This window comes from Erpetoichthys calabaricus, chromosome 12 (assembly GCF_900747795.2).
Source record: "Erpetoichthys calabaricus chromosome 12, fErpCal1.3, whole genome shotgun sequence".
NCBI classification, from domain to species: Eukaryota; Metazoa; Chordata; class Cladistia; order Polypteriformes; family Polypteridae; genus Erpetoichthys; species Erpetoichthys calabaricus.
Window position 1 is genome coordinate 10,371,484 of NC_041405.2, and position 18,656 is coordinate 10,390,139.

General features: G+C 38.5%; 1 protein-coding gene across 1 annotated transcript in view; it reads left to right on the top strand.

Moving 5' to 3' along the window:
- tnrc6ba (trinucleotide repeat containing adaptor 6Ba) overlaps window positions 1–18,011 on the top strand; it is a 104,778-nt gene extending 86,767 nt beyond the window's left edge. Inside the window, 6 exon segments of the mRNA XM_051934633.1 lie at window positions 1,219–1,362; window positions 1,927–2,025; window positions 4,053–4,262; window positions 4,375–4,445; window positions 6,755–6,894; window positions 10,622–18,011. Coding sequence (XP_051790593.1) covers window positions 1,219–1,362; window positions 1,927–2,025; window positions 4,053–4,262; window positions 4,375–4,445; window positions 6,755–6,894; window positions 10,622–11,126 — 1,169 coding nt within the window. The 3' untranslated portion in view covers window positions 11,127–18,011.
- The last annotated feature ends 645 nt before the right edge of the window (window positions 18,012–18,656 follow it).

Below are 18,656 nucleotides of genomic sequence, written 5' to 3' on the forward strand. Positions count from 1 at the left end.
TAAACTATAGGTGAAAAGTTGCATACATAAGTGTGTTTCCTCAAACTTGTTGGAATTAGGTGTATTGGTTCTTGTATATTCTAAAACGTTCAGATTTTGACTAATTTGTCCTCGGAACTTTTCCAAACATGTAAGATCATCATGGTAGTCTTTGGCGGACTTAAGGTAAACTCTGTTTCTTTTGGAAAGAATTTGCTAACTACGTCATATCTTTCTTTCTGTATCACAGTAAACATTTTTTTCTCTTTAGTGGAGCAATAATTGTTAGAGGTTTGTGAATTCTTGTCGTTTACAAAAAAAGGTCTTTGTATGATATGATTTAAAGTTAGTCAGTTTCTTTTAGTCATACTGGCCAGGCAAAAATAGCAATATTATTGAATTTTTTTACTTGCACACTTAATGTCCGGTTTTCATCTTTATGTATTTTACTTCTCTTCAGCCATGGGCATAATATCCTCTTACTATGACATGATTTGTCAAGAGGTACAAAATCAGTTTTCGTTTAAACTTATGGAAAGGCAGCTAACAGTCACCCAAGTGGCATTTCTTTGCTTAGAACATCAGTGAAATAAATATATCCCTTTAATAGGGATGCTTATAGATTTGTTCTAGAGCATTTTTTTCAATAAAGATTGTAACTGTAAACATTGCAGCACTCATTTTGAGTTCTTTGTATTGTTTAATTGAGTCACTCTTTAAGGATTTAGATATCTGATTAAATATTAAGTTGACTCAATACCTGAATACTGGTCATTCTTATGGGCTTGCGAACTTTATAACCACTGTTTCATTGATCTACAGCAGAAGCACTAAGTCAGCCAAAAAACTAATAAGTCAACCAAAAAACTTAACATTTTATCTGAGTTTATTATTTGATTTAAAATAATAGAAAACATGCTTCATTAAATCTGTCTTCATCTTTAAGTTATACTTTTTACGTCAAAATTATTTTGCAGTGTTATTTTCACATACAGTCCAATGTTTTTCTTTTTCAGTATCTTCAGCACAATTCTTTTGTACATTAGCATGCATGGCTTTTTATCAAAATTATGAAATGATTATTATGATGTGTGTGTCTATCAGTTTTGCAAATGAAGGCACTATACTTGAGCAGCCTTCTCGCACATTTTCATAAAATGGTTCTGTAGGGTGGTACATATGCAAGCCTACTTCAACCTGTTTGTATGGGCTCCACAAGTTTTTTGTTTCTGATTGTAGAGTTTCAACCTGGGGTCCCTTGGAAAGGAATCCAGAGCATTGATCCGGAATCTGACCCTTACATGACACCCGGGAGTGTCTTGGGTGGTACAGGAGGGTCCCCCGTCGTTGATACTGACCACCAGCTTCTACGTGACAATGCAGGTATGCTGCATGGTCATCAAGTCCACATGCTGTATTGTTTTATGTTATTAACTTTGCTTGCTTTGTTAAGTTGAGATTGGGGTGGTTCAGCATTTTTCTGTAATATTAGTAATGTACGTTAATTTCTTTTGGAGGTCCTGATTCTTAAACAAAGAATGAATTCTTGCTTTTGCCATTGGGTGACCTTAATTACTGAAATGCATTCTGTCGTCTTGCATTCCTGTTGCTTTAATGTTTTATTCTTCTGTGTCATTTATTGATGGCTTTAAAAAATCATAAGCATTATTTTGCTTGGAAGAAAATATTAGTAGATTTTTCTCTGCAACCCATATAATAATAACTAAATAATACAGCATTGCCAAAAAACCTCAGTGTTCCAACACTTTTACAAGCACACTGACTAACAGGGTAATTATAACACTGCTATGGAACTATGCATTTCTGGTTCAGCATTGGGCTTAACCGTGGAAGGTGATCTGCTGATTTCTTTTTCTTTCTATAATCTTGTTTCTTGCACTCTCTCCTTTTTTTTTTTTTTTTTTTTCTTGGTTTTTGCTCTTTCAGGGTCTAACCCCTCTCTCAACACCCCACTGCCTTCACCCGGTGCCTGGCCTTACAGCAGTGCCTCCGACAGCTCCTTCACAAATGTGCACAACCCTTCAGGTAAAGATTTGCATTGCTGTGTCCACTGGGACATTTTGTGACAGGTTTTACCTCTTTACTTTCAAAGCTGTTGGGTTTGTACTTTTTTTTCCATGCTTTGCTCAACAAATATCCAACAGGCTTTATTCTTCTGTAACTTTAAACTTCTTACAAGCCAAAGTCTAAAATCGCAAGTCATACGTTGAATTGTTGAGTGGTGTTTGACTGATGAATTTTTCCCTTTGAAAGGGGCGTGCACTTTTGGTCCTGCCATACCACAATAATATACTATGCAGGTCAAATGTTAAAATAAATAAATAAATAAAATTGAAATACTTAAATTACACCAAATACATGGAGAAGGAAGAACCAATAAACTGGAATAAGACATGCTACAAGCATTCCCTTTTTTATGAAAATCCTGTGCTGGCCTCTTCTTCCTGAAATGGAGCTATCTATTGTGAGGCCATTTTTTGCCTTCTGTTTGGGCTACTTTCAGCCATGTATTTAATATTTGGGGAGATGAAACCACAGTATAAGGAGATGAGTGGAGCATCCATCGAATCTTGTTGGTCACCTGGACTATAGTATTCTAGGAGATCATTATCTGTTTTCTCCCGGATAGAATGTGTTTTTTTACTTAACTGGTAATTTATTTATGTTGCCTTAGCAAAGCACTATTCATTACAGTACATACACAGTGCTTCCAGTGTATCCCTATACTGACATGTATGTATGTATATATGTATGTATGTATGTCATAAATAGGCAAGAAAATTTGTCTGTTCCGATGTTCATCACAACGCAATTACCAAGTGAGAGGAAGAGTGAATATTCAAAGCTACAATTTCGGTGGTTAATAAATAAATAATAAATGCGTGATCATGATTCGAAAAAATTAAGTAAAACCCTAAAACAGTATTCTAATTTAATTCAGAATACAATTGTATATCAAGGTTTTGAGAAATGTGGCAGCACTGTCATGTAATCCACATGTAATCGAGGCTACTATTCTAACCAGAATCGGAACGGGAGAGGACATTTTCATTCCACATGTACCTATGATTTCCAGTGACCTGCCTTTCCATTTCAAACAACTTCAATTTCCAGTATGTTAGCAATTGTATTTGCAATGTCCATAAATAGTTTACCTCAAAGGGCCTTGCTTTTCACACAGCCAGCTGTACGTCGCCAGTTCCAGAGCAGGAAAGAATTTATATGTTCTTGCTCCTAATGAAAAACGTGCATCATAAGGCACTCAAAATGATTCATAGCAACTGTAATCCATTATTCCTTAATAATGGCTAATGGCAGTTTGACTTTCGAACAATATTCAAATAATAAATTAATTACCAGATAATAAATGGAAACACATTTTTCCAAAATAGCCCTACCTGGCTTTGTCTTTGTCCTCTGCCACATTTTCCTTTATTTCACTAATTTCCCTATGGATGAGGTAAATATAATAAAGTTAGTCACGCCTTGCACCTTCAATCCCAGGTATGGAGCAAAATGTTCATGTACTATAAGAGCGTACAGTAGTCTCTGACAACTTAATGAAATTCAAATGCTGCCAAATCAACAACTGAAGTTTGGATGATTATTGGAGAGAGTGTTACATGATGCCTGTGATTTAGGTCACAACAGGGCATAGCTGAAAATATGTATTATATGGATCTGGACATTAGGGGGAAATCGATTTTATCTATTGGTTTTAAACATTGATGAGCATTAGCTTTTAGCTGGTTTCCTTTAACAGGTAGGGTAAGAATGTTCAGTATGTGATAGATTAACTTCCAGTTCCATGCATTTGGAACACATCCTTGCTTTCATCCTAAAAATAAACCTAGGAAGTGGCTGAACTGACTGTTCACAGCTAATAGGTTGAGTGACTTCTAAGTAACTTTTTGGTAGGTTACTCCACCTTTGGTTTTGGTCTTCAAGCTAAAGTGTTCATTCTTAATTAATAAATCTCAGTTCTCTGTACTTTCTCTCTTCCATTTTAGCTTTTCAGGTTAATTCACTTTTATTGTTATCTCCATATTTAGCAAAGTACAATGAGTACAAGTCTAGCTGGCCACCTGATCCTATTGGCCACAACAAGCTTTGGAAGGCTTCACGCAACACTACACCGCTGCCTCGCCCTCCCCCTGGATTGACCAACCAGAAGCCGTCATCTGTGTCTCCATGGCCTTCAGGTGCCCCTCGAGTGAACAGAGGGTGGGGAGGTGTGGGACAGGATAGTAGATATGTCGGAGGTAAGAGGAAAGCATGGCTCATTGAAACTTTGATTTAGTTTAGGGGCTGTATTCACTCCAAGGATGCTGGAAAACTCCAAGTTGCAAATAATTGGTACTTTTGTGTTTGCAGGCTCAGCTGCCTGGAGTGACAGTGGGGTACGGGGGAGCTGCTGGTTGGTGCTTAGTAACCTCACTCCGCAGGTAATAAAGCTCAGATTTGCTTGGGTCATTAAATCAATAGTTGTATGCCCTTATCCCACTTTATATGAGGGCAAAGAGGTTTTCCTGAGCAGCCATAAATAATTGTGCATTGTTTTATTACTCCTAAATCCTTCCCAATAAGGTTTAGGCAAGTATTAGTCCACAGGTCGGGATATGTAACTGAATCAACATTTTATTCCTCACATAGTGTTACAGTAATCCCTCCTCCATCGCGGGGGTTGCATTCCAGACCCCCCCGCGAAAGGTGAAAATCCGCAAAGTAGAAACCATATGTTTATATGGTTATTTTTATATTGTCATGCTTGGGTCACAGATTTGCACAGAAACACAGGAGGTTGTAGAGAGACAGGAACGTTATTCAAACACTGTAAACAAACATTTGTCTCTTTTTCAAAAGTTTAAACTCTGCTCCATGACAAGACAGAGATGACAGTTCCGTCTCACAATTAAAAGAATGTAAACATATCTTCCTCTTCAAAGGAGTGCGCGTCAGGAGCAGAGACTGTCAGAAAGAGAGAGGAAAGCAAACAAATCAATAGGGCTGTTTGGCTTTTAAGTATGCGAAGCACCGCGGCACAAAGCAGTTACAATCAAGGCAGCTGCTCACAGCCCCTCCGTCAGGAGCAGAGAGAGAGAGAGACAGAGAAAAACAAACAATCAAAAATCAAGACGTGCCCTTTGAGCTTTTAAGTATGCGAAGCACCATGCAGCATGTCACTTCACGAAGCAGCTGCACAGAAGGTAGCAACGTGAAGATAATCTTTCAGCATTTTTAGACGAGCGTCCGTATCGTCTAGGTGTGCGAACAGCCCCCCTGCTCAATCCCCCTATGTCAGGATCAGAGCAAGCGCAAGAGAGAGAGAAAAGTAAGTTGGGTAGCTTCTCAGCCATCTGCCAATAGCGTCCCTGTTATGAAATCAACTGGACAAACCAACTGAGGAAGCATGTACCAGAAATTAAAAGACCCATTGTCCGCAGAAATCCGCGAACAATACAATACAATACAATACAGTTTATTTTTGTATAGCCCAAAATCACACAGGAAGTGCCGCAATGGGCTTTAACAGGCCCTGCCTCTTGACAGCCCCCCAGCCTTGACTCTCTAAGAAGACAAGGAAAAACTCCCAAAAAACCTAGTAGGGAAAAATGGAAGAAACCTTGGGAAAGGCAGTTCAGAGAGAGACCCCTTTCCAGGTAGATTGGGCGTGCAGTGGGTGTCAAAAGAAGGGGGTCAATACAATACAGTACAGTACACAGAACAATTTCTCAATATAGTAAGAAATAAAAAAATATATATATATATAAATTTTAGAAGTACAGAGCAGAACCAGCAAAATATCCGCGATATACATTTAAATATGCTTACATATAAAATCCGCGATAGAGTGAAGCCGCGAAAGGCGAAGCGCGATATAGCGAGGGATTACTGTACTTCTTTTCAGATTTAGTGCTCTACCTAAAAAACAAATCTAATTGGAATTTTTGCAGTTCTGTTTTAGATGATTATGGCAGGGTTTGTTTGTTGCTTGTTGTTTCAAATAATACCTGTTACAAACTTTTGTGTACAATGCAAAGAAATGGAGAAAGACATCTGAAAAGCAGTATAAAATTCTGTAAGACATCAGACATTCTACAAGATAAAAATGTTAAAAAGCAAAATTTTGGCTATGCTGAAACAAGCTGTAGCCATGAAGAATCAGGCTGTATCAATCCTCAATATACAGTATCTTCTGCTGTAGTAAATAGGACTAAATATTAGGCCTCAAATCTGAATCACAGTTTTCTTTGTACCATGCCTGTGCTTTTCCTCATGTTAAAATGAAGTTAACAGTAAGCAAATATTGGAAAGGTTATCAGAGGTGACATTACACATCACCAATGCATATTGATCCTCAACAAGAGATTTGATCATTTGCCATTGTAAAATCCCCCAGTTCCATAATACTAAAGATTCACTGAAGTACATTTTCCTGTTAAGTCCAAGTTAGGAAGGTGTAGGGGAAAAATATTTCACGTCTTGGTGATTGTACCTGAAATCACAGCTCTTTCTGCTTTGTATGAAGCCTTTTATGGTCAGTTTTTGTTTGCGACATTAAATAAAGCTAGTAGATAAAACACACCGCCTTACAGTGAATGTGGATGAGAGTGCAGGTCCTTGACTTTTATTTCTGATTTAAAAGTATTGTTTTGTGCTTATGCGGTGTTGCTGTTTTAGTGGAACTACCAAAAATGCAAAAGACTGAGTGGGTATTAATTAATACATGTGTCTATGATTTATTTGTGTCCAGATTGATGGCTCTACCTTGAGGACAATCTGCATGCAGCATGGCCCCCTACTGACATTCCACCTGAACTTGACACAGGGCAGTGCTCTGATTCGCTACAGCAGCAAGCAGGAGGCCATCAAGGCTCAGACAGCATTGCATGGGTATGGATTGTTGACTTAAATTTTCTTGTAATTGTGAAGGTGGGAAGAGGGCGTGACCTAATTGTCCACTTTCTGCTTTAAAAGTGAAGTACTTACACTGGAGGTTGATCCAGCTTTATAATCACAAGTGATACCAGATTTTCATCCCCTTTCTGAGTGCTTATATGAATAATCTGCTTCTACTCGTGATTATTTAACTGAAGAGCAAAGCTAACCATTTTTTGTTTTTCTGTGTACATATTTGTTAGTTTGTGAACCCTTTTGAGTTTTTCTGGATTCCTATGTAAATGGCTCAAAAATACAATCCCATCTTTATGTAAGTCATAGTAATAAACAGATAACGCACGTAATTGTTTGTCACATTATTTATTGAACATGAGATTTAAATATTCATGGTTAGTATTGGATAAAGAATGTGAACTCTTAAATTTAAGTGGTGGAACCTCCTTTAGAAGCAGTAACTTCAATCAGACACTGCATTTATATAGGGTATTTTGGCACATTTTTCACTGAATTTGTGGAATGTTGTACGATCAGAAGCTAACAGTTTATATACAACAGCATTTAGTTTGAGCTAAAAACTGACTTTGTTGTAAAATTCTGATTTACCATTGAAGCCACTCTGTCTTTGATTATTTTTGATTCATTCCTGACGTGGTGGTCACTGACAGATGCCCTGTTTTCATGTGGCATTTTCTGTTACAGGTTGGACTACACAGTTTCCTCAATGACTATAAACTGCCTAAATATTAAGGCATCCCCCTAATGGTCATGTAAAGCTGGGATGAGATTTTCAAGTTTCTGTACAGTGCTTTGTTTAAACTAACATACTGTGTAGGCTTTTACTTGAAAATAGAAAAAGGAGCAGAGAGTTCAAATAATATGCATTCGCATAAAATATATGAACATAATGCATTATTTCAATAATAATAAAACTTATTGCAAATGGATATAGCTGGTATATGCAAAAAGCAAATACCATTTTGTATTTTTTTTTAAATTGATTTTGATTAAAACTTAGCAACTATAAAAAGATAATTATTCTATTTGTGGATCATTGAATTTTAAATATGTGAAATAGATCATTTTTAACATTAATTAAAGAGCCCCATTTTTCCTGTTTTTGTTTTATGATCAGGGGTTATTTATTTCATGACTTTTGTAACAGTATAAGATAGATGAACATGTAGATGTAAAACAGTTTGATGTATAGTTTGCTTTACACAGACATAATCCCTCCAATATGTAACGTGTTTCTGTGGTTTGGGAATTTTACTCTTATTTCACTTGTTCAGTACAAGCTTTTTCATTCACATTGAATCAGTTCTGTGGGCAATTAATTGTTATAGCATGAACTTCTCAAGTACAACAGTACATGGATGGTTTTGAAAAACGTCTGGTTCAATATTTATGTGCGTTGGGGAAAGGGGTCACCCATTCGCCCATTTTTTAATATCTTATAGATAACCACCACTTTATGAGTCTCATAGTACCATTGCCAACAATGTATTAATGCTCACTATGTGAAAGTCTTACCAAAAAAAAATAAATCTATTTATTGAGAAGCCTTATTTTTCCCCATAAATGTATTAATAAAACCTACTTAGCATTATAATTAAAGTAACTTTTTTCATTCTCAAAAACTCAAATTCCATAAGCTTTTAAATCTAGAAATAGCTTACCGTATATACAGTGGGGCAAAAAGTATTTAGTCAGCCACCAATTGTGCAAGTTCTCCCACTTAAAAAGATGAGAGAGGCCTGTAATTTTTATCATAGGTATACCTCAACTATGAGAGACAAAATGAGAAAAAAAAATCCAGAAAATCCCATTGTCTGATTTTTGAAGAATTTATTTCCAAATTATGGTGGAAAAAAAGTATTTGGTCAATAGCAAAAGTTCATCTCAATACTTTGTTATATACCCTTTGTTGGCAATGACAGAGGTCAAACGTTTTCTGTAAGTCTTCACAAGGTTTTCACACACTGTTGCTGGTATTTAGGCCCATTCCTTCATGCAGATCTCCTCTAGAGCAGTGATGTTTTGGGGCTGTCGCTGGGCAACACGGACTTTCAACTCCCTCCAAAGATTTTCTATGGGTTTGAGATCTGAAGACTGGCTAGGCCACTCCAGGACCTTGAAATGCTTCTTACGAAGCCACTCCTTCGTTACCCGGGCGGTGTGTTTGGGATCATTGTCATGCTGAAAGACCCAGCCACGTTTCATCTTCAGTGCCCTTGCTGATGGATGGAGGTTTTCACTCAAAATCTGACGATACATGGCCCCATTCATTCTTTCCTTTACACGGATCAGTAATCCTGGTCCCTTTGCAGAAAAACAGCCCCAAAGCATGATGTTTCCACCCCCATTCTTTACAGTAGGTATGGTGTTCTTTGGATGCAACTCAGCATTCTGTCTCCTCCAAACACGACGAGTAGAGTTTTTTTTCATCTTACCATATGACATTCTCCCAGTCCTCTTCTGGATCATCCAAATGCTCTCTAGCAAACTTCAGACGGGCCTGCACATGTACTGGCTTAAGCAGGGGGACACGTCTGGCACTGCAGGATTTGAGTCCCTGGCGGCGTAGTGTGTTACTGATGGTAGCCTTTGTTACTTTGGTCCCAGCTCTCTGCAGGTCATTCACTGGGTCCCCCCGTGTGGTTCTGGGATTTTTCGTTCTTGTGATCATTTTGACCCCACGGGGTGAGATCTTGCATGGAGCCCCAAATCGAGGGAGATTATCAGTGGTCTTGTATGTCTTCCATTTTCTAATAATTGCTCCCACAGTTGATTTCTTCACACTAAGCTGCTTACCTATTGCAGATTCAGTCTTCTCAGCCTGGTGCAGGTCTACAATTTTGTTTCTGGTGTCCTTTGACAGCTCTTTGGTCTTGGCCATAGTGGAGTTTGGAGTGTGACTGTTTGAGGTTGTGGACAGGCGTCTCTTATATTGATAACGAGTTCAAACCAGTGCCATTAATACAGGTAACGAGTGGAGGACAGAGGAGCCTCTTACAGAAGAAGTTACAGGTCTGTGAGAGCCAGAAATCTTGCTTGTTTGTAGGTGACCAAATACTTATTTTCCACCATAATTTGCAAATTTCTTTAAAAATCAGACAATGTGATTTTCTGGATTTTTTTTCTCATTTTGTCTCTCATAGTTGAGGTATACCTATGATGAAAATTACAGGCCTCTCTCATCTATTTAAGTGGGAGAACTTGCACAATTGGTGGCTGACTAAATAAATACTTTTTTGCCCCACTATATCAGTTAGAAATTTCAAATACAATTCTACTAATATATTCTCATTGTACTGTTTATTAATTTAGAAATACACTTTACTAGCAAATTGCTTTTTGATAATATCATAATCTGTAAATACACAGTAAACCGTCTATTACTGAAAAACCTTCTTGATCATGGTGTTTGTGGCAAAATTTATATAATTCTACCATTCTGTTAATGGTGCATTAACCTATCATAATCCTAGAAGATCCGTGTGTATATAATTTAAGATGAAGAGCTTAGTAGTGCATTTTAAGTCACAGGTTCATGTCCGTGAAGGTTAAGGCCTACACTTTTAGAGATATGTCATTTATGCACTTTCAGATATTATATATATTTTTTTTGAGCAAAATTGGTAGCATCTGTAAAGCTTTGCTGTGTCCATGTGTATATGTGTGTGTATATATTTATTTATTTTATTTTATTTTATTTTTAAAGGTGTGTGCTGGGCAACACTACCATTCTAGCAGAGTTTGTGAGCGAGGAGGAGGTCAGTCGCTATTTTGCACATTCCCAGTCTGGAGTAGCGGGAGGGGCTCAGACCACCGTGGCAGCTTCGGTGGCCCCAGGGTCAGGCAGTGGAATTAACAGTGGCGGAGGAAGCAATGTACCATCAACGGTAGGAAGCGGAGCAGGAGGAGGAGGTGGTGGCAGCAGTGGATGGCAAAGCCTGGATACTGGTTCCAGCCCAGGAGATCCCACTGGAAGTGGAGCTGGTGCCAACCTAAATCTCTTCAGTCAGTGGAGCAGTGCAGCAGGCAGTAGCAGCGTGGGAGCCACTGGGAGCCTCATGGACGTGCCTCGCCAGTCTCTTTGGGGGGGCAGTTCAGGATACCCCTCCAGTTTATGGGGTGCCCCAAGCATTGAGGACAGCCACCAGATCAGCAGCCCATCTCCACTCCTTCCAGGGGATCTTTTGGGAGGAGGCTCTGACTCAATTTAAAAATACGAACAGCAATTTTTTTTTCTTTTTTTGGGGGAGGAGAGGAGGAAAAAAAACTTTCAACTCTGACCTCGTTCAAACCATTTTTTTTGTGTATGTGTGAGTGAGTGTGTGTGTGTGTGTGTGTGTGTGTTCTGGAACAACAGCACTAATAACTTGATATTTTAAGTTTTTTTTGGGGGGTTAATGTATTTTTTTTTCTTTTCAACTTGCAATAAAGAAATGTTTTAAAGGGGGGCTTAAGCCAAAATTAGAGAGGTTTGTGAGGGGCAGGGATGGGGAATGGGGAGGTGAAGTTTTTTGGCATTGTAAGCACATAGATGCACCCATATTGAAAACAAAAACAATTATGTACCATCAGCATTTTTGGGCCTCATTTTTAATACATTTGACCAGGGGAATAAATACCAAATTAATGCGAAAGAATAAATTTAACATATCAAGTTCTAAGTATACTTGAACCAAGATCTCAACCAGTGAGAAGCGTTACATTACCCTCCCACATCTCCCTTAAGAGAAGAAAATGAATGTTCTTTTCTGCTAAGTGCATACATGCATGTTTCTTCGGGTGGTGGTGTGTGTGGGGGGGTGATGGTGTGTGTGCTACAGTTTTGATGATGTGCTGTATACTGAGAAAAAAAGACCTCTAATATATGTGTAAAAAAAATTCAATATAGATGTCTATCAATTTAATATTCTTTGCACTGGGTGGGTTCAGCTTTCTGTGGTCTATACAGAATTGGCAGGATTTCACTTTTTTCTTTTTCCTTTTAACAAAGTGTTTGAAAACTTTTTGGATTATGAAAAATAGGGAGGAAATAAAACTGCAATTTGAGGAAGTGCTGGGTGTGGAGGTTATAGTAGAGGGAGGTAACAGAGAGCAAGGTCTCATGCAAAGAAGTAGAAAAAATTTTGTTAGGCTAATGTCAAATCAGATTCCTTTGCTTAGGTGCAAATGCCACAAAAAGGATCCCTTTTGGATATTGTGTGCAAGGGTTGTGTGTTTTTTTTTTTTCTTTTTTTTTCTCTCTCCTGGTAGCTTTATTAATATTGATTTATATCAGCCTCCAATATTTCACTAGTTTTGTTTGTTTCAGATACAGTGTTAGTGTCGTTTTTATTTTTTCCTCTCTTGTGTCCATTGTCATATTTTTAAAGCATCTGGCTGCTTCTTTGGCTCACTCCGTCAGTCCTAAGTCTCTGCAAACCCCATCATTCAAACCCATACCTCACAGAGCTGACCATGGCCATTTCTTTTCAGTGAAAATAGGCTCACTTGAATCTGACTGCTACAATTGTCAGAAACTTGTCCCTTTTGGTGTGTTCCCTTTTTAAAAAGACTTGAATGTGATATTTAATAACCCTTCATATATTGAGTTTTTCCATGAATGTCACTTTGATGGATTCAGAAAACTAGGAAACATCAGTACTTTCCTGAAGGTTTACATTTTGGAGTTTGGCAGTATATTAATTGAGGATTACCTGGGATGCCACTTTTTACCTTTTTTTTGTGCTAGGTTTTACCTTTTGCTCATAACAGTGCAAAATGTCTCTCCCATCCTTCCCCATCTTCTTTTTCCACTGTCTAGTTTGAGGTATACACACAGCTAGCTGTGCATTACCTTTGATGGTGTGTCTGCAGTATTATCAGGACAGAAAGCCAGTAATTTTTGATCTTTTTTTTTTTTGTTCCCAGCAAAATCCAGATGTTTACAAAAGTGGAATTTAGTGGGGGGGAGGGTGACAGGGAGGTCAGCAAGCAAGACAAGACTAAATATTTAATCTTTTGGGCTAATCAATCCACAAAACACAACGCTTCCTGAACTGTCGATGCGTAACAAATTAAAGGATTAAAATGGAGGGAATGTAGAATGATAACTTTTGTTCTGCATATCGGGATCCTGTTTACTGATTTGATGGTGTTTTGTTGTAGTGGATTCCAAATCCCCAAACATCCAGGATGGGGATGTGTTGTGTACGGATCATGATTTCATGAGTGATTCCCATGCTTGTAAAAATGTCCTTCTCACATCTGTGTCTCCTTTATCTCCCAATGGCTGCTTGCTATAGATTAAAAATACAAAATGTGTGATACATGCTGATGTGTAACAGAGGTGTCCTTGCTTGTCCCTGCAGCTGCCTTTTGGCCTTTACCCCCAGGTATGGTCATTCCTTAAGCACATCAAAGCTTTTGCTGTGGGTATTGGAATAAGTTTTGTGCACTTTTCTATTTTTTTTTTAATTATTTATTTAATACATTGTTTTTTTCAACCCCCGGCCCTCCCCCAAAAGTAGGTTCCAAGCACCCACAATTGGCACTCCTGTGTGAAGTGTTTGTAACTCTTCTGTTAGTACATTTATATGGATGGTCAAGTGGTATACATGTTGCTTGTGAGTCAGTGGAGTAGGGGTGCTGCTGCTTTGTTTTTCCATTTTTAAACTGATAAGACTGTGATTTGTGTTCCAAAGAAGTTTGCATTTTTTTTTTTTTTTTTTGAAGTTATGGAAAAATGGGGTACCCTGTTGTTTTTTAGGTTTTGGATACTCTATATGTTTAGGGCTTTTTGGGGATTTGTTTTATTTTTGTCACGATGTGTAGTGTTTCACGTGACTTGCAGTGTTACATTAATCCAGAAGTGAACAATAGATACATTTTTGGGAATTGTGTTTTTAATGTGAAAAACGTGGGGTGGGCTAAGCTGCAGATCAGAATGTAAACTTTCTTTTCAGCAGAATTCCCAAACCATTTGCTTTGTGCTGGACACACACTCACACACCATTTTGTCAAAACTGTGGTAAGAAGTCCTTGTGTGCACTACTTTGAATGGAAAAAAAAAAATACAGCAGAGCTGATCATTTTTGAATTTAGCACTGACGGCTGAACTAAATTGAAGTTTTTTTGTTATTTCTTTCACTCTCTGCTCCCATGAATGTATTTTTGACATGAAAACTATTAATTTATTTCCCTCTCCCTGCCTTGCGCCCCCCCCCCCCCCACCCCATTTGCCAAGTCTGAGGAAACTTTTTTTTTTTTTTTCTCCTCGCTCTCTTCTTAAATGTTTGGTGTATGCTGATCAGTGTTTATTTTTGAACTTGCTGCCCTTCTCAGTGTGTGTGTTTGTTTTTTTTTTTTTTTTTTTTTTTTGTTTAAGCATGTTTTATTTATAATGTGGCATTTTCAAAAGACCCAGTGTTTACTTTCTCTTCCCTTCCTGCCCATTAGCTTTATAACTTGGGTCTTATGCAAAGAAGGACTGTGTGTTGATGTCTGTATTTCTCAATTATAATTGCCACCAAGTGGTGGACAGGACTTTGGAAACAGACGAGACTCTACTTGGGAGTACGTTCATCCAGCTTCTTTCCTGCAGCCAAGAAGAGCTGCACCCTCGTCTCCCAAACTGAATTTTTGTTGTGTGTTTTTTTTTTTTTTTTTTTTTTTTTTTCCTTTCATTGCTCCACACTGGTACCTCATCTGACTGCCTACCCTCCCTCCTGCTTGCTGTCAGAAAGGAAGCCCTGAACAACAACGAGAGTAAGAAAACATCCCACCCTCACCCCCACCCCAAAACGCCCCACCACCAGGCTCCTGGAGGCCTCTAAACTCTGCACATCTTGGTTGTGAATTTAAAGTGATGATCAAAGTAAGCGGGAACTGGCACCTGTTGGCACATGTGCTTTAAGCACCCAGTAAGACACATTTTGTGGCCACATACCAATATTTGGGATGATGAACCATGACGCCTTTCAAATAGATACTCTTTACAAGCTAAAATTAATCCCAAAAAAAAAAAAAAAGAAAAAACTTTGAGCTTCAGTCTCCTTCCTACACCTTTCCTGGGCCAAAGCATCTTGGAATACAATCTGAATACAATTAAGACTTGTGATATGAAGCTGTTGGTTGGATTTTCTTTTTGTGCTCAAAGTCTTATTCTCTGGGTTCATTTCTGACTATGGGTTTCTGGTTTTGATAATTTTATTCCCCCGCCAAAAAAAAAAAAAAAACTCTGAAAGAGACCGGATGCTTTTGGCTGCAGCGCTTTAAGAGCGTAAGGAGAACATTTTGCTACAAGTGAAAGATTTTACTGGTTACCTGATCATGGTTCTTATGTAAACAAGCCTATCATTTAGCATTGCAAGGGAGCTTTTACTTCTGATTCCCTCCACCCCACCTCACCCACCCCATTCCCCTTGGGGAATGGGGGGGGTTTGTGTTTTAAATCAAGAAGGCTAAAGGGTGATTGTGACTGATTTAGTAATTTAAGTTCAATGACAAACCAGCACGCTGCATGATGGAGGTGGGACAATTGGTTGAACCCCACCTTTTTTTTTTTCTTTTAATTATCATTTTACAGGGTATTGTCGTGTACTTTAAATTTGACATTCATAACAGATTTGGGGAAAGTCTTTGGTCAAGAAGTTTTTTTTTTGTTTTTTTTTTTTAATTTTAAAGAGGGATGTATGTCCATATTGTATTAGAAGAGCTTTGCTTATTTACATGTTTTTGCCTAAAGGTCTAGTTTACAAAGTTACTAAAGCTTTGCGGCAAACACCAGCCTACATGGTGGTGACTGCTGAAACCTTTTTAACCTTACTGAAAGCAACAGTCACGTGTTTCAAACACGAACGAAAATAATTCTACAAGGTAAGGCCAACAGAGGCAAAATGCACGCCCTTTCAGCGTTATCCTCCTCCTGAGAAGGTGAAAGGGGAAGCCTCCGTCTGGCAGAATATGACTTTTGTCTGTATTAATATGCAAATGTGAATTTTTAATGTTGCAAGATGTGTTACACTTTTTTAAGGGTGGGGTGGGGGGCGAGAGAACTAAATTCCTACAAATGTTTTGTCTATCATTTTTGTAAAATTCTAGACAACAGCATAAAAAAAGAAACTATGCAGCCATCTGGGGCAATTATATATACTTTTTTTTTTTTTTTCTCTCTTCAATTCAAAACGCTGCTGATTTTTGTGCCTGAGCCTCAAAGAAAGAAGCAAATAATAATAAAAAAAAAAAAATTGGCTCTTTCACTGGCAGACTTCTGTTAGGAGAATGTTGGTGTTTTTAGGTCATGTGCCTCAAATTTGTGTTTTGTTTTTATTTTATTTATTTATATAAAAAAAATAAATAAAATAAAAGATTTGTTCTGTGGGGCGGGGGTGTTTGTGCACACTTGGGAGCTTCCCAGAAGTGAAGTCTCCCATATGTTTGGAATGTGGGGTTAGGGGCTTACTAGGTACGGATATCAGCTGTGTTACCTGCAGCGTTCACTTGAGCTTTCTCCATTTTTATTATGCATGCTTGTTTAATATACAAAAAAAAAAGTCTAATGAATGCTTTTTTGTTTTAACCATGTTTTGTCTTCCCCCAACACCGATTTGTGGGAATGTGGGTCAGTGTATGTATCTGTGTCATGTGAACACTTTTTAGCTGATTGGAGGGGAAGAACTGTGGGGTTAAGAGACTGAAGGAGCCTTCCTCTAGAAGTGGTTTTCTACATTTATTTCACAGAAAGTAATCCGTATTTTTGTATGTCTGGTTAAGGTTCCCGGGGCTTAGACTTTGCTGCACTAATGCCATATGTTGGATCAATTTGAGCATAGAAGGAAAACCCCTCCGAGCAAGCATGGCAGGTATTTTACTAAATTTGCAGTACTTGAAGTTTTGAATTCCCTAGAAATGGAAAGTACATGGTGGCTTGTTTACGTGTGAAAGTGCAACAGGAGTGAGCGAAGTGGTGCTTTTTAACCTGCATTGCTTTGCTGGTGAGGTGCCACTGTTTTGACTGTTTTTTTGGGGATATTTTCCAAGGTGCTGTAAACTTCACAGTACCTGCAGATTCCCGTCACACCATTGTGTCTTGTTTCCTACCTGCATTATCGGAATTGTGAAGCTGTAGTTGCTAAATTCATGTTACTGTTTTAAGAAATTAAAAGAAAAAAAAAGTTACTAATTTCAAGGGGGGTGGCGTGGGGGGGGGGGGAAATAAAAAAAAAAAAAAAAAAACACTGGCCATCCATTGTGCCAGAGGGTCCTGTGGGCCTCCTTGGTTTAGCTTTCTGAGATTCTCTGTTTTCTCTCTCTTGTTTTTTTCCTCTTTCTCGGATTGATTTATTCTCGCCTTGTTTTGACGTGTATTTGGGTGCTTTCAGGTTGAGTTGCATTTTAGGTCAAAAACCACATTCACTCACACACGCACACTCTTTATATATAATAAAAAAAAAAAAAAAGTTAAAAACTCGCCAAACTATAAACTGCAGTCTGAACCAAGTGGCATTTAGAGTTTCTGGATTTGTGAACCAGCGCTGTTTGGTGGAGATGCATCGTTGAAGCCTTCCGGTGACTTGTGTTGTAGGTTTAGGGCTGAGGTTTGGGTCCTCGTACTTGAAAAGCGCCCCACAGACTCCCTTGCCATTAATCACTGCTGCCGCTGGCAACTGACTTGAATTGCTTGACTTTCTCAGTGCTTTGATCGAATACATTCCCTCACTGGATGCTGGACGCCTCCAGCCCTTATTTCTAGTGCGCTGCGATTGGCAGGCTGGGAAGATGGTGAATTCCCGCTCCACGACTGGCAAACTAGGCTCCCTACCTCGTGTTTAACTGAAAGGGGAGTTGAGCATTTGTTCTACATGCACATATATATATATCTATCTATCTATCTATAAATATCATTTTGTTGTAACTCTGCACAATCCTGAGAGTGGAACAGCACTGTGTCTTAAGAAATGTATCGACTTTATTACTACTTTTGTCCATGGAAGCTTTTTCACATTGTAATCATACTTGGAGGAGTTGCCAGAGTTTTGCAGATCAACAGTGTTGGAATGACCATTTTGAACTCGTGTTGTGCCCTCAACCGTCAATCCCTAACAAACCAAAAAACAAAAGTCTCCTTTTTCATATTACAGTACCCCAGCTTTAGAGTTTTCATGAAGAAGAGGATTTGCCATTATAGAAGTAGATGACTGTTAACGAGCTGCCCTCAGCTTCAGTCTGCCTAATTTTTTGGGGGGGGGGGGGAGGGATGATGGTTGTAGGTTGTCTAAAAGTAACAAAAAGGTACAAAAGGAAGCAGCGTTTGTTACGTTGAACTGATTCTAACGCCCGACCTGTTGAGGCCTGACGCCCAGTTGGTTGGAGGCCTTACTTTTTGGGGGTCGACTTCCCCATGTTGAGTCTTGAGACGTAACAGGATACCCTCAAACGGTTGGCACAAGGGGCTGCGTCCATGTGCTTTTTTTTTTTTTTTTTTTTTGTAGGTGGGAGTGGGGTGTTGGTGTTTGTGTACTTCAAGAGAGCATCAGCTTGTCACTTAGTTGAGCAGATCGCAATGTTCAGCTTGCAGTGTATCCATGACCTTTGTGAAGGACTAAGTGGTCACAGTTTTGGGTTTCAGCGTTTTAAAGCCATAGTTGGCCATGAATATTTTAATAGCTGATGCTTTTGCAAAAAATAAATTTAAAAAATTCATTTAAAAAAATAAAAAAAATCTTTAGGTAGAAATACGCCAGGTTCTGCACTAACATGCGGGT